Source organism: Cynara cardunculus (assembly GCF_001531365.2).
Source record: "Cynara cardunculus var. scolymus isolate 2C chromosome LG 16, CcrdV1, whole genome shotgun sequence".
Taxonomy (NCBI): Eukaryota; Viridiplantae; Streptophyta; class Magnoliopsida; order Asterales; family Asteraceae; genus Cynara; species Cynara cardunculus.
The window spans coordinates 1,043,453-1,061,002 of record NC_037543.1 but is presented as its reverse complement, the minus strand read 5'-3'; the positions used below and the strand labels follow the sequence as shown (position 1 = coordinate 1,061,002).

Genomic DNA, 17,550 nt, shown 5'->3' with positions numbered 1-17,550 from the left:
TATACGAGTTGCCGGATTCTAGTTCTAGAAACGTCGAAATGATAATCCAAAAAGCGATTACTTTTATGTAGGATTAATCGTCTGATTGGCCGGAAAGTACTACTTGTTTATTTCATTTTCAGTCGTTTTCATACCTTAAAACAGCAAAAGAATGTCACATTGCATTTGTTATTTCATATCTTTGAATTTGACCAATTCTCTATGAATCGAGAGTTCCTATTTATTTAACTGTATACATGTCTTAACCATTAAGACAAGAAAGATATCGAATGAAACGGTTGCAAATAAGCGAATATTTGATCGTATTTCATCGTAGATTGTTGATAGTTGATCGTAGATTAATTGTTTCAATGTCGAGAATTCGAAAAACGAGGTTGATAAGAACGAATGAGGGTCCGAAGGCATGGCTGAATGAAACACTTTCATCTTGATATTCAATGGTCACCATGGATGATCAGCAAAGAATTACGAGAACGCGAGAACATCCTTTTACTATAGACAATCACATGCGATACTATTATCACATCACATATGATAATTACTAATTCATGATCTGACATGTACAGAATGAAAACTTCATTCTCGATTCAACGAGAATTTTTAAGACGGTTTTGGATGAAACCGCGTAAAAAATGACCCGGCCATTTTTTATGTGGTTCAACCGATGTAAAAATGAAATCCCGCTTTCAACTTCAATCGAATGAAACTTAAAACCCTAAAGATGGCAACGATGACGAACCTTGCCAATAACTAGATCTGTTTCTCGGTCCATGCACCAGTAACGGGCAACCATCATGAAAAATAACAAAGTGTTCTATAAACTCGTTGTAACACTTTTACATAGAACACGTAATTGTTTCTCCTATAAATAACGTCGTGTTTCAAGATTCCGGAGCTTGCCAAGTTTGGTCCCCTTGACGAGAAAGAAGTCACCTCGGGAGCTGATTCTACTCCGATTACAGTCCCACGAAACGTCAAAGTGGCTAATGGTGACGTCGTTGAGTTGATATACGCCTTCATCGCAACTCCGTCAATGTTGTCCAATGATCCTTCCGCACACCATGTCGTATTTTGAACTCCGTTCGCTCCGGCGTACACCAACAGTAGAAAGGTTTTCGGGAAATCTTTAGGTTGGAATAGGGATTCGATCGCCGTCAAGCAAGTCCTTGTTTCCAAGAGAAACGGTTGCACTTATTTTTCGGTCCATGGTACTAGCCCCAACTGTGAGAATCCACGGAGCCTCATTCGATAACGAAGAGTTGAAATTAAGAACCCGAGTTACCCGCGGAATAAGCCACAAAGATCCCTTTTTCTATAGCGGTAAATGCGCCTATTGCGAGATTATCCTGATAAAATGGTAGAGATTCTAAGATAAGCGATATCGAGAGCACAACAATGCCGTCTTCAATCGCTGCATCCATGCCGGCTAAGACGACACTCTCGAAAGTATTTAAATGTTTTAATAGGTTGCTTTATAGGACATCAAGTTTACACGACCAAATGTTTGTGAATCATATCTAAAAGTTTTGTCATAAATTTATATGACGATTTTGGGCGTTTTACCAAGCTTTTCAGGACACTTTTTAAATGAAGTGTCATATTAATTTTTTTTATCTGACACATTTGAAAACTGTCTTAAAAACATATCGACCTTTTTACAAATAATATTATATAAAAGGGTTGATAGGACGCTTAGTTTCAAAATTGTCTTAAAAGTTTGTTAAGACGTCAAAAAACGTCATATAAGTTTATAACAACATTTTTAGACACGACACACGTAGGGTTTACCAAAAGGCCTTTGACCTAGCGGTATCGTAGCCTTTCGCCTCCTAGGATGTCAGGGGTTCATACTTCACCATAGGTGAAGAGGGTGAGTGAGTTTATTTGTTGCATTTGTCGTATATTAAATATTATATATATATATATATATAATTAAAAGACAAGTTAATTAAGTCATGATATGCAACCATACTAATGAATTAAGACAGACTTCATGTTAACTGAATACATATAGACTATCTTCAAAGCGATACAACATTTGAACAAACAACCATTTCAAGAAAATCATATAATTAAAACGATATCGTAAAATTAAACACGAGACGTATCAAATTCAAACTAAGAGCAACAAAAGACTGCCGAACAATATAGCCACAAAGCGATAACACGTTGGTGTTGCCAATTTGTTAGATGTTGATGTTGCCATTGGGCTTGGAGCCGGAACCATCGTTTGTGGTAGAACCGTGATGACCAGTTTCATGTTTTTTGACTCGCAATGCTTTCCAACACCACAAATGTACCATTTCCTCCCTGCGGTTTGAAGGGGAACAACGTCTCGTCCACTTGTCAAGGTTCCAATGGCCGGTGAAACGATACATTGTTGGAAACCGGTCCCGTTTACTTTCACCACTGTATGGGCGCCAGACGCATAATTGAATACTGCATCAAGAAAATCAGTAAGCATGGTTTAGAAGTGGGAAATTTAGAAAATATGTTAAAAAGACGAACTCATTTGTGAAACTGTAAGAACACATTTGGTTTGACGGAATTGTTCTTTGATGAATTTGGATTTCATGGAAGAATTTAGAACTGGAATCTTTAGTGTGTTTAGTTTGTAGGATTTCGAACAGAATCGAATTCCATTCTTTATAACACATTTGGTGAGTTTTGAATATCTAAAATCCAATATTTACATTTATATATGGTAATTAGAACAAAAAAAACTCACACACTCTCCTCACATTTGGTGAGTTTTGAACTCTTGACCTCTTAAAAAGTCAAAGACTCACATAAGGCTAGAACAAATGTCTTTTGATTTAATAATAGAATGTTGATGTGTTATACATGACAAATACATTTACGTGGCAATATCATGACACTACAACAAAATCGGTTTTATAGGACACTACCAAATTCTAAGTGCCCTAATAAACCTCTTTATAGGACTTAGTTTATAGGACCAAAAAAATAAAGTGTCTTATCTAAAGGTGTTGTAATAAGTTTATATGACGTTTTTTGACGTCGTAATAAGTTTTTTTAGGACACTTTTAATATAAAGCGTCACATTATCAACTTTATAGGACATTTTTAATATAAAGCGTCCCATTATGAACTTTATAGGACACTTTTGAGAAAGTCTCCTATAAACTCAATTTTTTATAGGACATTTGTTTTTATAGAACAATTTTTCAAATAGTGTCCTATAAAGTTAATAATGGAACGCTTTATATTAAAAATGTCCTAAAAAAAACTTATTATGACATCAAAAAATGTCATATAAACTTATTACAACACCTTTAGATATGACACTTTATTTTTTTGAACCTATAAGCTAAGTCCTATAAAAATACCGATTTTGTTGTAGTGTGAACTCATGCAGTGTTTCGTTACTGTGGAATGTGGATGCTCTAAGTATACATAATATAGCGTACCAAGTGTATCTCCAACGAAGAAAACTTTATCCTTGGCCCAAGTTTGGTAATCAAAATCGAGAGTCCAACCACTTTCGTCCCCGACAATGTATTCCTTGGCGGAGATTGAACTTGCGAGAACACCCAATGTTGCAATGACGACGATGATCAAATGGGAAGTTGTCATTTTAGAAATACTTTCGAGATTCTTGATCGATCGATCGATCGATATTTTTCTTTCGAAAACCCCTAAAATATGACTTGAACGTTGGTTGATAATAAAAGCTACAAGATTGTTGGGAATTTATACATAGAGTTTTTAGGGAACCGGCAATGGACGGCCATGGTATCGTGGATTTGGTCTTAATTGTATGTGTTTGTTTTCCACATTAATTAATTATAAACAAAAGTGGGTTAAGAAAAAATGTAAAAGCGTCGACTCTATGGAAGTGCGATGTGTCTGAAAACTCGGGATCGTGTTTATATTTATGACGTCCCGTGGAATACCGTAAATCACGATTTGGAGAATATTGACATCAGATGAAAGCAACGTTATTAAATCAAGACTTTCATTCTATATATGTATATGTAAGTGATATAATAGATATTTAAACAATATTTGTTATTATAAGTACTGCAGTAATCACAATTCTTGTTAAGAAAAAAAAATGGATCATTTGTGTTCGTTTTGTACAAATTTTTTACTAATTGGTTGGTTTTGATTTCAATTGGGGTTATAGATTTCAAAGCTTCAACATGTTTTTATATATTCATCATCTTCTTTTAAACTATCATCTTTCTACCAATGTGAGATCTTCAAAGTCAACCTTATTTCAAATATGATGAACATTCAAACCTCGTGTTGTCAAGTTATCATCTTTGATTTCATTTTTATATTTTCAGAATAATTTTTACCATTTGGTTGGTTTCGACGCAAACCATGATTATAGATTTCAAAGAGCATCATCCAAAATAAGACTACCCTATGAGGCAAACTACATGATTTGACACAAAAACATCCAATCCATCTTTCAACTTTTGACCAATGTGAGACAACTAAAACTCAACCACAATTCACCATTTGAGAATACTTAATTCTCATGGTGCCACCTCAATACCCCAAGGTTTTCCTTTTATATATATAAAGATAAAGATTATACACTACAACAAAAATTATTTTATAGAACGTTCAAAATGTATAAACATCTTAAAAAATACTTTATAGAACTTAAATTTATAGGACAAAAAAAAAAGATCATATCGAAAAGTGTTACAAGAGGTTTAACGTTTTAACAAGTTTTTAATATGAAACTTTTAAAATAAAGTGTTGTATTAACTATTTTACACGACAGTTTTTAAAAGTGTCATATAAACACAAGTGTCATATAAAAATATGGGTTTAAAGGATTATAGAACACTTATCAAAAGTGTCATATAAAATAACTAATATTTTAAAATAGTTCTAAAAAATTGTTGAAACGTCCAACAGATTATTCAGAATGAAGATTTCAATTACAGGGATAATCTCCAACAGGTTATCCAGAATGAAGATTTTGGTATTTTTGTTTCAACAGATTCTCCAAAATGGAGAAAGAGGAGAGGGGACAAAATTTTACCAATTTAGAGAACTCTCCAAAAGGGGAATGCTATTTGCACCTCATTTAATGTCAGAATCAAGTTATTTTACACATCGGGAATGTAAAAAGCATGTATTGATGTTGATGTGTGTGAGAAAGAAATTCATGGGTAGGGGAAATGATTGCCAAAAACCAGCCCTGGCCTCAACAGTGCCAGTCATAACTGGTCGCGGTCGAAAATACTAAGCATGGTTAAGCATTCCTATAACGGTTATGGTTAGCCGGTCCCGGTCCCGACCAAAAAATTGATTTTTTTATTTTTTTGATATATTTTTTAATACATTATAAAATTTGTAATTAAGTCACTCAAATACGTTTTATTATAACTAAAACCGAGAATTATAAACGTTTTTTTGCGTTCTGTAATTTGGTATATAAATCTTTCAACCATGACACTTATATATAGGGTTTAAAAGGCAAAAAGGACCAAAAAACGGTCATAAACAGTCATATAACGGCTATATTAAAAAAACAGCTACCTTTTTAAAAACTGGGCAGCGGGCCGGTCCCCTAATCGGTCCCTCGAAACCCTCCAAAACCATAACCGGTCCCGGTCGGCGGTCTTATAATTGGTCCTTATCGGTCCCGGGTCGGGCTGGTCCTTTGCCGGTCCCGGGCCGGACCAGGCCGGTTTGGCCATCACTAGTATAGACTTAGATATCGATTTTAAATTGAGTAAATTGCGTTTTTTGTTGCTATAGTTTATTGAAAGTTGTTATTTTTGTCCTTGTGTTTTTAAAATTATGATTTACAATTCATTGTTTTTTCATCTTTATATGATTTACAATTTATTGTTGTTTTCATCCCTGTGGTATACAATTATTTTATATTTTCGTCTCTCATACTTAAAGGTAAGAGTTAGTCTTAGAGACAAAAATAACAACGAAATTATAGGCCATAAGGGCAAAATCGTAATTTTAGAGTTTCTGGATCTAGGTCTGGGTTTTACAAAGAACACCCAAGTTTTTTTTAGCTCTAATCAGTTTTTTTCTTTTAGTTTTCGGCTTATTCGGACTTCATTGGGCGCTTTCAATCTTAACCGTGCCTTCAATCTTAACCGTGCCTTTTCAGGCTTTTCCAAGTAAGACCTGCCCTATGGGCTGCTCGAACTTTGAGTCATGGTCTATGCTTCAGACTCACGAGACTGATGCTTTTCGGGCTCGACCTGAGCTAAGCTTCGGGTTTTGGGATTTTTCATACAACTCGAATATCCACCATGCTTTTATCTTCCGACATCTGATTAACCATACAAAACCCTTAAAACACTCACTTTCTTGCAAAAGAAAATAGCAACGAGAACCAATAAACTCGATTCTAATGTCCATCTCCCAATAAAAAACGAACGTTTGTCAGCTTCATATAAAAACGGATTTCGAATAAATTCGATACGACGATAAAAGAATCTCGTTTTTTTATTTATAATAATTAATTAATGAGGAAATAAAACACATACAAAGTAGGACCAAATCCACATTAATGCCATGGCCGTCCATAGCCGGTTCCCTACATTCATTCACTCCAAAACTCATGTATAAATTGCCAGCAATCTTGTACCATTTATCATCTACCAATTTCTAAGTCGGGTTTCGAAAGAAATATCGATCGATCAAGAATCTCGAAAGTATTTTTGAAATGGCGACGACTCATTTGATCATCGTTTTCATTGCAACACTCGGTGTTCTCGCAAGTGCAATCTCTGCCAAGGAATACATTGTTGGGGATGAAAGCGGTTGGACTCTCGGTTTCGACTATCAAAGTTGGGCCAAGGATAAAGTTTTCTTCGTTGGAGATACACTCGGTACTTTATATTATAATCAGAGCATCCACACTGATAAAACATTGTGTCGTTTCGTATACTGTCATACAATTATAATAGTCGTGTGACATCAGCATTCTATGAACTCATTTATTAAATGAGTCCCACTGTTTAACAGCTTTTTCTAATCTTAAAACCATGCTTATACAACGAGTTTATTGATTTTCTTGATTCAGTGTTCAATTATGCGTCTGGCACACATACAGTGGTGAAAGTAAACGGGACTGGTTTCCAACAATGTATCGTCTCACCAGCCATTGGAACCTTGACAAGTGGACAAGACGTTGTTCCCCTTCAAACCCCTGGAAGGAAATGGTACATTTGTGGTGTTGGAAAACATTGCGAGTCAAAAAACATGAAACTGGTCATCACGGTTTTGCCACTGACGATGGCTCCGGCTCCAAGCCCAATGGCAACATCGGCATCTAGCAAATTGGTGATATCAACATTCTATGGCTCTGCAGCTGCATTGTTCGGCAGTCTTTTATTGCTCTTTCTTTGAATATAATATGCCTCGTGTTTAATTTTACAATATGGTTTATATGATTTTCTCATGAAATGTTTGTTTGTATTGGTTAAGATAGTTTATGTACTCAAATTAAGCTATTTTTTTTATTACTATTGTTCTATATATACCATCTTTTGGTAACTGGTCTCTTAGGGGACGTTTGGTTCGTAGAATGGAATTGGAATTCATCAAATGAATTTGACTTTGAGGGAATTAAATGGAATTTGACCATGTCTTTTGATTGCGTTTGGTTGGATGGAATTGGAAGGGAATTCTTAACGGAATTGGAACTTTTTTGTTTCGGAGACGGGGATACCAATAACCGGTCCGAACCTGACTCTTTGTCATTCTTAGTTTTAAACGAGATCGAGCAAAGGAGATCGAGCATAGCAGAGCAGAGCAAATCGAGATACAACGTCGATGAATTTGGATGAGGGCTAAGGAATTTGTTGGATTGGAATTTGAAATCCGTGGTATATGCAGTGGAATTGTGAAATCAATGACTTATAGGAATTTGTTGGAATTGGAAGGATTCCTTCACATCCATTTATGTGAACCAAACATGGTATTTGGAATTTGGTCAAACATTTGGGCATTCCAATTCCTTCCTATTCCACCAAATTCCATGAACCAAACACCTTAGAGTTTCTCCAACAGATTCTCCAAAATGGAGAATTAAAAGTGAAAATCTTAAAAAAAATTGTTCATCTCTAGTCTAGAAGATATTACCAAAAGGCTTTTAGCTTAGCGGTATCTGAGTCTCTTTCCTCCTAGGAGGTTAGGGGTTCAAACTTCACCAATAGTGAGGAGAGTGTGTGAGTTTTTTTGTTGCATTTTCCATATATAAATTATATTATATACTTCAAAAAAAACATTAAATGATATTTTCTTCGTCCCAAGATAAACGTTTATATATTTATTTTTATTTCTTTCTCAAAATAAATATCAAAATTTTTAAAAGTTAGTGTGAATTTTCCAATTCTACCGTTAATTAAAATATAGATAAATTCATTATTCCTTTTCTAGAAATTCGATATTTCTTTCAATAAGTAGTTATTTTTAGTATCATAATTATCGAATACAATAGTAACGTGAACAATATATGAATATTTATATATGGTAAGCTAAAAAATACATCGAAAGTGTGAAACGATGGTCGAGAATCGCTTTAAACCCTAAGTCGTAGACCATCAGTGTTGCCCAATCGGCTAGCTATCAACTCCATGGACTCGGAGAAGGCGAATTGAAGCCGCCTATCGAGGTGATACCTCGATCTCAAGCTTCATATTTTGTTTACAATGATTTGCGATTCCACAAATATACCATCTTTTCCCTGGGGTCGTCAAGATAATCGAATCGCGTCCGCTGGTTAGAGCTTGTCTAGGATCCGGAATAGTACATTGTTGGAAGGCTGGTCCCTCGACCAGGAATACGTTATGTTGCCGGATCGTGTATTTAAAAACTACATTGAGATTAATATGGTTAATAAAGATAGACAACCGTAAACTAGTTTATTTTTTGAGCTTAAAAAGAAAAAAAAAACCTTGATAAGCCAGCTTTTTGAAAAGCTACTTCAAGCAGCGTTTTAATAAGCTTCGGTATTTTTTTTCTACTTTTTCCCAATTATACCCTCGTATATTTTTTCAATTAGTTTTTCAGCATATAATTTTAGGTCATTTTACATTGTCAGATATCTTATTGGCTAAATTTACCAAAACATGATTAGTTTATCAGCTAACAGTTAGTTCATGAACCAATAGTTAGATCATAGATGGTTGATAATTTTAACATACCGAGGACGTCTCCTATGACAAACTTTTTTCCTTTCGCCCAAGCTTTATAATCGTAGTTCAAAGTCCAACCGCGATCATCTCCAACCATGTATGTCTTGCCCACCGGCGCATAGGAAGGTACGAGTACGGGTGCAGTTGTCGGTGCTTGGGTTGGTTGAGGCGACACGTCGATCACAAGCTTCATACCGCCCGTTTCACACTGCTTTCTGATACCAGAAATGTACCATTTCCTTCCCGGGGTTGTAAGATTTACCACATCGTATCCGGTCGCCAACGATTTGGCGCCCAATGGCACAACACATCGTTGGAAACCAGTTTCATCGACTTCGAAGACGTTATGTTTCCCGATTGGGTACTTGAAAACTAGAAGCAAATTAATTAGAAAAATGTACTATTCTTGATTCCTCGTTCAAGAAACACTACAACAACATCGGCATTCTATAAGACGCCATAAATGTCTAAATGTTATAATAGACTACTTTATAAGACAATTAGGTTTATATGACAATTCTGGGCGTTTTAACAAGTTTTTTAGAACGTTTTTAAAATAAGTGTCGTATTAGCTATTGTATAAGACAATTTTAAAAGTGTCGTACAAACTCGTCTTTTCATTGAACACTTTTGTTTATATGACACATTCACATAGTGTCATATAAAATACCTAATACGACATTTTATTTTAAAAACGTTCTTAAAAACTTATTTAAACGCCTAAAAGCATCCTATAAACCTATTGTAACACTTTTAGATAGAAGGTTTTATAGTTTGATCCTATAAACTCAAGTTTTATAAACTATTTTATTATGATTCTTAGACATTCTATTCGTTGTATAAAGCCAATTTTTTTTTGTAGCGAAAGTTGAATCTGTTGTAATAAGATGAGGGATTACGATACCGATTTGGTCTCCGATGACGAATTTCGTGCTTTCGGCCCAAGATTGGTAATCGAAGTTGAGAGACCAGCCATTGTCGTCTCCAACAATGAATTGTTTAGCAGAAGCTGAAGTAGCAATGAATATAAGGATAATGGTTAGGTTGTTAATCGCCATTGTTGTAAATCGAGTAATTAAGATGATTTACTTGAGGCGTATTTATAGTATTATATTGTTGCAACTTCGGGAAAATCATCTTTCTAAGAGCCGTGAAAAAACAGATCAAATAATATATATATATATATATATATATTAATTGTATATCCGTGCAATGCTGCGGGAGCCGTGAATTTTAACGATTTTGAAGTTTCATTGATTTTATTAGAGAAGATTTAACGATAATATAAGTTAAATTTGGTCTTTACATATTAATACAATTTGAATAAATAAGAGTTATGGTTCCAAATACAGTCTATCGATAAAAAAATTGTATAACAGTTTAAAATCCAATATATTTAAACAACTCCACAAATGTGTTCGATTTACACCAAGAGCAAAGAATCAAGAGATCGAGAACAAGACCGAGAGTTCTAGAGCAATTCAATGAGAGATGAATGAGAGAACTTTTAATAACTCATGGTGAATATAGTTTGAATCTCACTTGGGGGATGGGAGAAGACATAGAGGTATGAGAGGGTGAAGGTATGAGTGAAAGGTGTTAAAAGTATCTTGCGAACATGAAAAGAAAATGTAATTATGTGTATTGATAACTTGATTCATAACTTGTTGTACTATATGTTAATTTAATTGTAGATTAAAAGATTTTAGACTGAATGCATAAAGTAGTAGTACTTAATGCATTATGAGTTGTTTTTAAGACTTTGTGCATTAAAAATTGTTTTTAAAACTTTTAATAAATATGGTTTATAAGGTAGTATAGATATATATATATATATATATATATATATACATACATACTTGAGATCATGTGAGACAAGGTTGTTTTCGTGAAATATGTGAGACAAGTTTTTTTCACTTGAAATTTCACAGCAAAACGTTGTGAATGTAACATTCATAGTGTTTTGCTGTGAAAGTTCGACTTCTTTTACCTTCACAGCATTTTGCTGTAAAGTTTCAAGTGTAAAAAACTTGTCTCACATGTCTCACGAAAACAACTTTGTTATTTTGAATGATTAAATCCTTAAATTATTAAACTTTGTCATTTTGAATAATTAATCACCAAACTATTTTTCTAATGGAAAAATCATTAAATTTTCTAATTTTGAATGATTAAATCCCTAAACAACTTTTTTCAACAAAATAAACTATCAAACTTTTAAAATTTAATTATTTATATCATTTTAACCTAAAAAAAACTTTTATTTTATAAATAATATTATATATTTATAAATAAAAAAACAAGTACAGTTCTAGTTTTAACTAAATAAACAATATTTTATATTTTATATTTTAAAAATTAAAACATAAATCATTCTGAACACCTGACCTTTTGTTGTTGATTTGAAGGGGAGTGATATCGTTGTTATGAAAACAAAATATGTGTGACCGAAAGTTTTGCCATTTTTTTGCTCTTTTCGGGCCTATCATTTCATGCTCGTTACGTATATCTGTCTCAAAATTTCACGTCTTGTTTTACTGTCATTCACATAAATACATATGATTATAAAGAGGGTATGATTTTGAATTAAAATAAATTTAAAATATATAAAAATTACGTATCTTAATTTCATTGATTGGACATAAATAATACACGAGATTGTAAGACAGTAGATTGTTTTCGATGCATTTCCACTCATAAATTTCCCAACCATCTAGATATGAGTGTTAACAGTTCTAGCTTTTTAGTAGGGGTGTTTAAAAAACCGTTGAACCCTTCAAACAGGTCAAACGGAACCGTTTCTGACAGTTTGAGCGGTCTGGCGATCCGGTCTAGTCTGAAAAATAGTCAAGTTGCTTGGTTCAATCTGGTCTGGAATTTGAACGCTTTTTGAGTAGGATGGACCAAACTGACCGTCAAAAATACACATATTAATTATATTTAAACCGTCCTTCGACTTCCTCAACGTTCTCCAAACTTTCGACTATTGTTAGTGGATTTGTATAACTTTTTTTCAACTTACTCCACGTTTTTTTAGTTTTAGAGATAGACTTATCTTTTCTAATCTGATATCTTATTTTTTTAGTAATGTTATATCAGTAGAAATTTCATTTTGAATATAGATGTTATGTTTTTTCTAAGTTTAAAGCCTATAAGAGGCCCAAACCGCATAAACCGATCAGACCAGACCGCTTTTTGTGGTCCAGTTTGACTAGTTTGGTAACATGCTATCAAACCGCTCGGTTTGGAGAATTTTCTAAACCACCATTACAGTATAGATTGTGGTTCGAGGGGTTAAAATGACTTAAGAAGTGAATTGTCTTAGTTAACAGATGTTTTTCTTAAAAAAGTGTTTAATAAAACCTTTTTCAAGAAATATCAGATAAAAATGTTGATATGATGACTCTGAAGTTTTATTAGTTTGTACAACGTCATCAAACAACTTCTTGTTTCACACGAATAGAATTAACGTATAATTATTGGTCTTGTAGACTTAAAACTCTCATCGAGCACTCACTTAGAAGTTTAGAATAGTGACTTTTGAAGACTAAGGGTGACGTTTGTTTTTTAAGAAGTGATGAAGTCTGAAGTCTTATTTCGCTTCTGATTGGTAAGAGGTGGTGCAGAAGTCTGAAATCTAAATCATTAAGACTGTTTGTTTTTGTAATATGATAAATGTCTGAATTTGTTTAAATTATTTGTTTTATCCGTTAGAAAATTAAAGTGTTGAATTTATAGATAAATTTATACAATTTCATATATTTATTCATCATCGTTACGAAATTTATATCTAAATTATATAATTAGTATTTATGTAAACAAGATATGCCATTAACAATATTTAATACATGTAAATCCATTAAAATATGTCAATTGAGAGAGGTGAGGATCAAGGTAAGGATCGATTAACGTTTAATTGATTGAGAAATGTCGTTGCTAAGGGTTTGGAGATACATCAGGGGTTGATTTACCTTTTACCAGATAAGAGAACAATAAGGCATAAGTGTCTCTGAAGAATTGAAAAAAAAAACATACAGTCTGAATAGCCCTACCTCTTAAAAAATCAGACATAAGAGACCTAAGAGCATCTCCAATAAATTCTCCAAAATGGAAATGATAGAAGGCGAAGGGTGAAATTTCTTCAATTTTAAAGAATCTTTAAAATTAAATGTATAAGATAGAAAAATAATATTTTATGAAATATACTGATTTTAATCAATATAATTCATGTTGTAATCTCAACAACGAAGAAACTGTTGGAGATGAATATAAATTTTATTTGGAGATTTTGACTTCTGATTCTTTATTTTGGAGAATCTGTTGAAAACGCTATAAGGGTCCGTTTACCGAACTTTTACAGGATAAGTGCTACCTGGCTTCACTTCCCTTATTTGGTAAACATGCCAATGTCACCATACCTCGTCTCATTATTATCCCTACACACGGAAATACAAAACACTGAAAACATTCAAGGTTCTGTTCGGTTCATGCTGAGGAATGAAAATGGGAATGAATTTTCATTCTCTCCAATTTAACCAGAAATGAATTTTGAGTTTCTGGGGGGAATGAGCTCATTATATTATAAAAAACCAAATCAAACAATTTCTTTTATTTTCATTCTCATTGATTACTGTTTAATACCTTAAACCAAACACCTCCTCACTTTCTAAAAGAAAATAACAAAAAAAACGACAGTCTAAAAAAATGATTGTTTTATTCAGTTCATATAAAAGAAACCGTTCACAGAAATCTCGTAAATTAACGAGATCGAAAATGTTAATACCACATAGTTTCATAACTTGTGGGGGAATTCAATATGACCAAATTCACAATGCGATTTGCCGTCCGCGGACGGTTCCGTACTATGCATTTTCTACATTATAAACTACTCAACAATCTTGTAGCTTTTATCTCATCTTCTCAATTAACCAACCAAATTATAACCCCTTTTTTAAACCTTTTTTTACAAAATAATATCGATTAGAAACCTCGAAAATATTCAAGAATGGTCGCACCCCATTTGACCATTGTCTTCATCTCGACGATTCTTGTTCTTGCAACTTCGATTTCCGCTAAGGACTACGTTGTTGGTGATGGAAGTGGTTGGACTCTCGACTTCGATTATCAAACTTGGGCTAAGGATAAAGTCTTTTTCGTTGGAGATAACTTGGGTACGTTACACGTTTATAAATATAACTAGATTTAGTTTGTTTAATAATCCATCCGTCAAAAAATAAGTGTCAACGTTTTTTGGTTTGTCGTAAAATAAGAGGTGATTTACCAGACGTTTATTCCGGTAAATGGTTGTCAGGTCATATTATTCTACTGATTACATGGTAAGGATCAAGAATTTTACATGGTAAGAGCAATGACAAAGATTGAGTCTTACCGTGTAAGTAAGAGTGACGACTTTTACTTGGTTAGCGGTTACTTGGTCAGTTGTTGCGTATGATGTCATTTTGATGGACTAAAATGTTACCCGGTAAGGTAAGTGGTAGTGCTGAATCTTACCAGTAAACTAACGAAAATTTTAATGATTTTCTTTTGCGCAGTATTTAATTATGCGTCTGGTTCCCACAATGTGGTGAAAGTGAACGGGACCGGTTTCCAACAATGTGTCGTTTCATCTGGCAATGAAGTTTTGAGAAGTGGACGAGACGTCATCCCCCTTAAAACCCCAGGAAGGAAATGGTATATTTGTGGTGTCGGAAAGCATTGTGAGTCAAGAAACATGAAACTTGTCATCACAGTTCTATCGGATGCAAAGAACTCGGTTCCAATCCCAATAGCAACATCAGCATCAACCAAACTGGCAGCCTATAGCCTTATAACTGCATTCTTCAGCAGCCTTTTGCTATTATTCATTTAAAATGTAACATTGATTTTTTGTTAAAATGTCAGTATCAGTTCGAAAATAAATTATATGAATTATTTGTTGATTAGTATGGATTGATATAAATCGAGTTTACTTGTATTCATATGTGAATTTATTTTTGCGTAAATTACGCTTTTTGTTCTTGTGGTTCGTTAAAAGTTGGCGATTTTTGTCCCTATGGTTTAAAAATTGTGGTTTTCATCCATATAGTTTGTAAATCGTTGATGTTTTTGTCCTTATGATTTACAATTGTTATTTTGGTCCCTATTTTTTATAATTCCTACTATTTTGATCCCTTGTACTTAAAAATAAGGATTATTCCAGAGACGAAAAAATAGCAATATAAATTGCAAATCAAGGAATGAAAATCGTAATTTCTAAATCACATGGATAAAAACCGAAATTATTGACAAAGCACGGGGATGAAAATCGTAATTTACTCTTATTTTTTAAGACATATTTGGGTCACATTCACTTTACACCTCAAAGTCTAATGATTTACACTTCGGCACAATCCTTAATATTTGTTTTTTTTATTAACCTGGATATCCAACTTGCTATGCGAGCCGACTAATCACAGAACGACCATCTGCTTTGCGGGTTGCCCGGAGTCACCGCATTTGAACCTCCGTGGCCACAAGGGGATTTTTATTCCTCCTTAGATTTGAACATGAGACCTCTAGGTACTCTTGACCTTTGAAGCTCAAGCCCAAACTAATCAGGCACCATCCTTGTGGTTTAATCTTTGTTTTGATTTAACCATGTAATGAAAAGTACAGAAATTGACCCATATGCATCATCAACTTGTATCGTACAAATTGTGATGCACATCAAAGTAATTTGGGGAAAATGCGAGAACTCGGTTCGATAACAAAAGTTTATGTTGTGCCATGCACTGTGATACATTGATTACGGGAACAAGAAGTTACTAACCACATATTGGGTACCATAGACACGCTATTGTGTTACATATGACAATTGACATGACACTATCTGTGACAGTGTGATCAGTTCACTACGTCTCCTCTTAGGGTGTGCTGAAAGTCATCCGATCCAATATCAACCGACTGATCCAATTAGAACCGACCGACCACCATCAGATATCCAATTGCAATTGGATTGAGTCAGATCCAAATTTTCAACATTCAAATCGGATAAGTCGGTTCTTGGATGACAGTTCAACATCCAATAAAACTGAACCTATCTAATACAATGACCATCTAATTCCCCATCTAATTATCATCCAATTAATAACTATATATAATTATTAATATTTTACGATTTTGTTTTTAATTGATATTTATATACATTGCTTTTTAATAACTTAAAAAAATATACGAGTATTGGATCGAATGATTGAATGAATCAAATATGATCCAATAGATAACCAATAGTAACATCCAATGGATGGAACTGATCATATATATATATATAGAGAGAGAGAGAGAGAGAGAGAGAGGGGGGGGGGATAACTGATCAAAATCTAGTCAATGTAAGATTCTAACAAAAACACTTTCACACGAAAACCGAACGAATCAAAGACGTTGATATCGTGAAATCCGAAAAAAATTATTTTTTATTTTTTTATAATTAATGTGGAAATCAAATAAATTATAATTGGGACCAAATCCTGGCCGTCCAAAGCCGGTTTCCTATTTTCCAATTGAAGCATTAATTCACTCCAAAATTCATGTATAAATAGCCAATAATCTTGTAGCTTTTATATCATCTAAAAATATATCGATTTAAAAGCTCGAAAAATATTTCTCGAATGGCCGCATCCCGTTTGATCATCGTGACACTTGTTGTTCTTGCAAGTTCGATCTCCGCTAAGGAATATATCGTTGGGGATGAAAGTGGTTGGACTCTCGATTTCGATTATCAAACATGGGCCAAAGATAAAGCTTTCTTCGTTGGAGATAAACTCGGTACGTTATATTCCTACAAATATGATTATGTTTAAATTAATATTCCCTCCGTCCCAAATTAAGTGTCCACATTTCTATTTTAGTTTATCCCAAAATAAGTGTCCATTTTGTGTGTCATTTTGATTGTAAACATTACATATACATAAAATTGTGTGTCATTTTGATTGCAAACATTTGTTTTGGGACGGAGGAAGTATCAGTGTTCATGTATACTTCAATGCTTATAGATTGAATAATCTTTACTGATTTTCTTGATGCAGTATTCAATTATGCATCTGGTACCCACAATGTAATGAAAGTTAACGGCACTGGGTTCCAACAATGTATCGTTTCATCTGCTAATGGAACGTTGACAAGTGGACGAGACATCATCCCTCTTCAAACCCCAGGAAGGAAATGGTATATTTGTGGTGTCGCAAAGCATTGCGAGTTGAAAAACATGAAACTCGTCATCACTGTTCTACCGCAAACAATGGCGCCAACTCCAAGCTCGATGGCAAAATATACTTCGAGCGGGTTGCAATTGGCAATACCAACACTTTATGGCTACGTAGTTGCTTTGTTCGGCAGTCTTTTGTTTTTATTGGCTTGA

At 33.9% G+C, this 17,550-nt stretch overlaps 5 protein-coding genes across 5 annotated transcripts; 3 read left to right on the top strand and 2 right to left on the bottom strand.

Annotated features, from left to right (window-relative positions):
* Nucleotides 1-2,113: 2,113 nt before the first annotated feature.
* LOC112529555 (basic blue protein-like) lies at nt 2,114-3,597 on the bottom strand. The gene is made up of 2 exons (XM_025140875.1): nt 3,432-3,597; nt 2,114-2,439 (listed from the first exon to the last, which is right to left on the bottom strand). The coding sequence occupies exons 1-2, from the start codon at nt 3,595-3,597 to the stop codon at nt 2,114-2,116; spliced, it is 492 nt and encodes a 163-aa protein (XP_024996643.1).
* Nucleotides 3,598-6,679: 3,082 nt separating this feature from the next.
* LOC112529554 (basic blue protein-like) lies at nt 6,680-7,365 on the top strand. The gene is made up of 2 exons (XM_025140874.1): nt 6,680-6,845; nt 7,040-7,365. The coding sequence occupies exons 1-2, from the start codon at nt 6,680-6,682 to the stop codon at nt 7,363-7,365; spliced, it is 492 nt and encodes a 163-aa protein (XP_024996642.1).
* Nucleotides 7,366-8,624: 1,259 nt separating this feature from the next.
* LOC112529552 (uclacyanin 1-like) lies at nt 8,625-10,213 on the bottom strand. Its single transcript, XM_025140873.1, has 3 exons — nt 10,060-10,213; nt 9,165-9,527; nt 8,625-8,833 (listed from the first exon to the last, which is right to left on the bottom strand). The coding sequence occupies exons 1-3, from the start codon at nt 10,211-10,213 to the stop codon at nt 8,625-8,627; spliced, it is 726 nt and encodes a 241-aa protein (XP_024996641.1).
* A 3,947-nt stretch (nt 10,214-14,160) lies between these two features.
* On the top strand, nt 14,161-15,024 carry LOC112529551 (basic blue protein-like). Its single transcript, XM_025140872.1, has 2 exons — nt 14,161-14,326; nt 14,708-15,024. Exons 1-2 carry the CDS (start codon nt 14,161-14,163, stop codon nt 15,022-15,024), a joined length of 483 nt encoding a protein of 160 aa, XP_024996640.1.
* Nucleotides 15,025-16,801: 1,777 nt separating this feature from the next.
* LOC112529550 (mavicyanin-like) lies at nt 16,802-17,550 on the top strand. Its single transcript, XM_025140871.1, has 2 exons — nt 16,802-16,958; nt 17,219-17,550. The coding sequence occupies exons 1-2, from the start codon at nt 16,802-16,804 to the stop codon at nt 17,548-17,550; spliced, it is 489 nt and encodes a 162-aa protein (XP_024996639.1).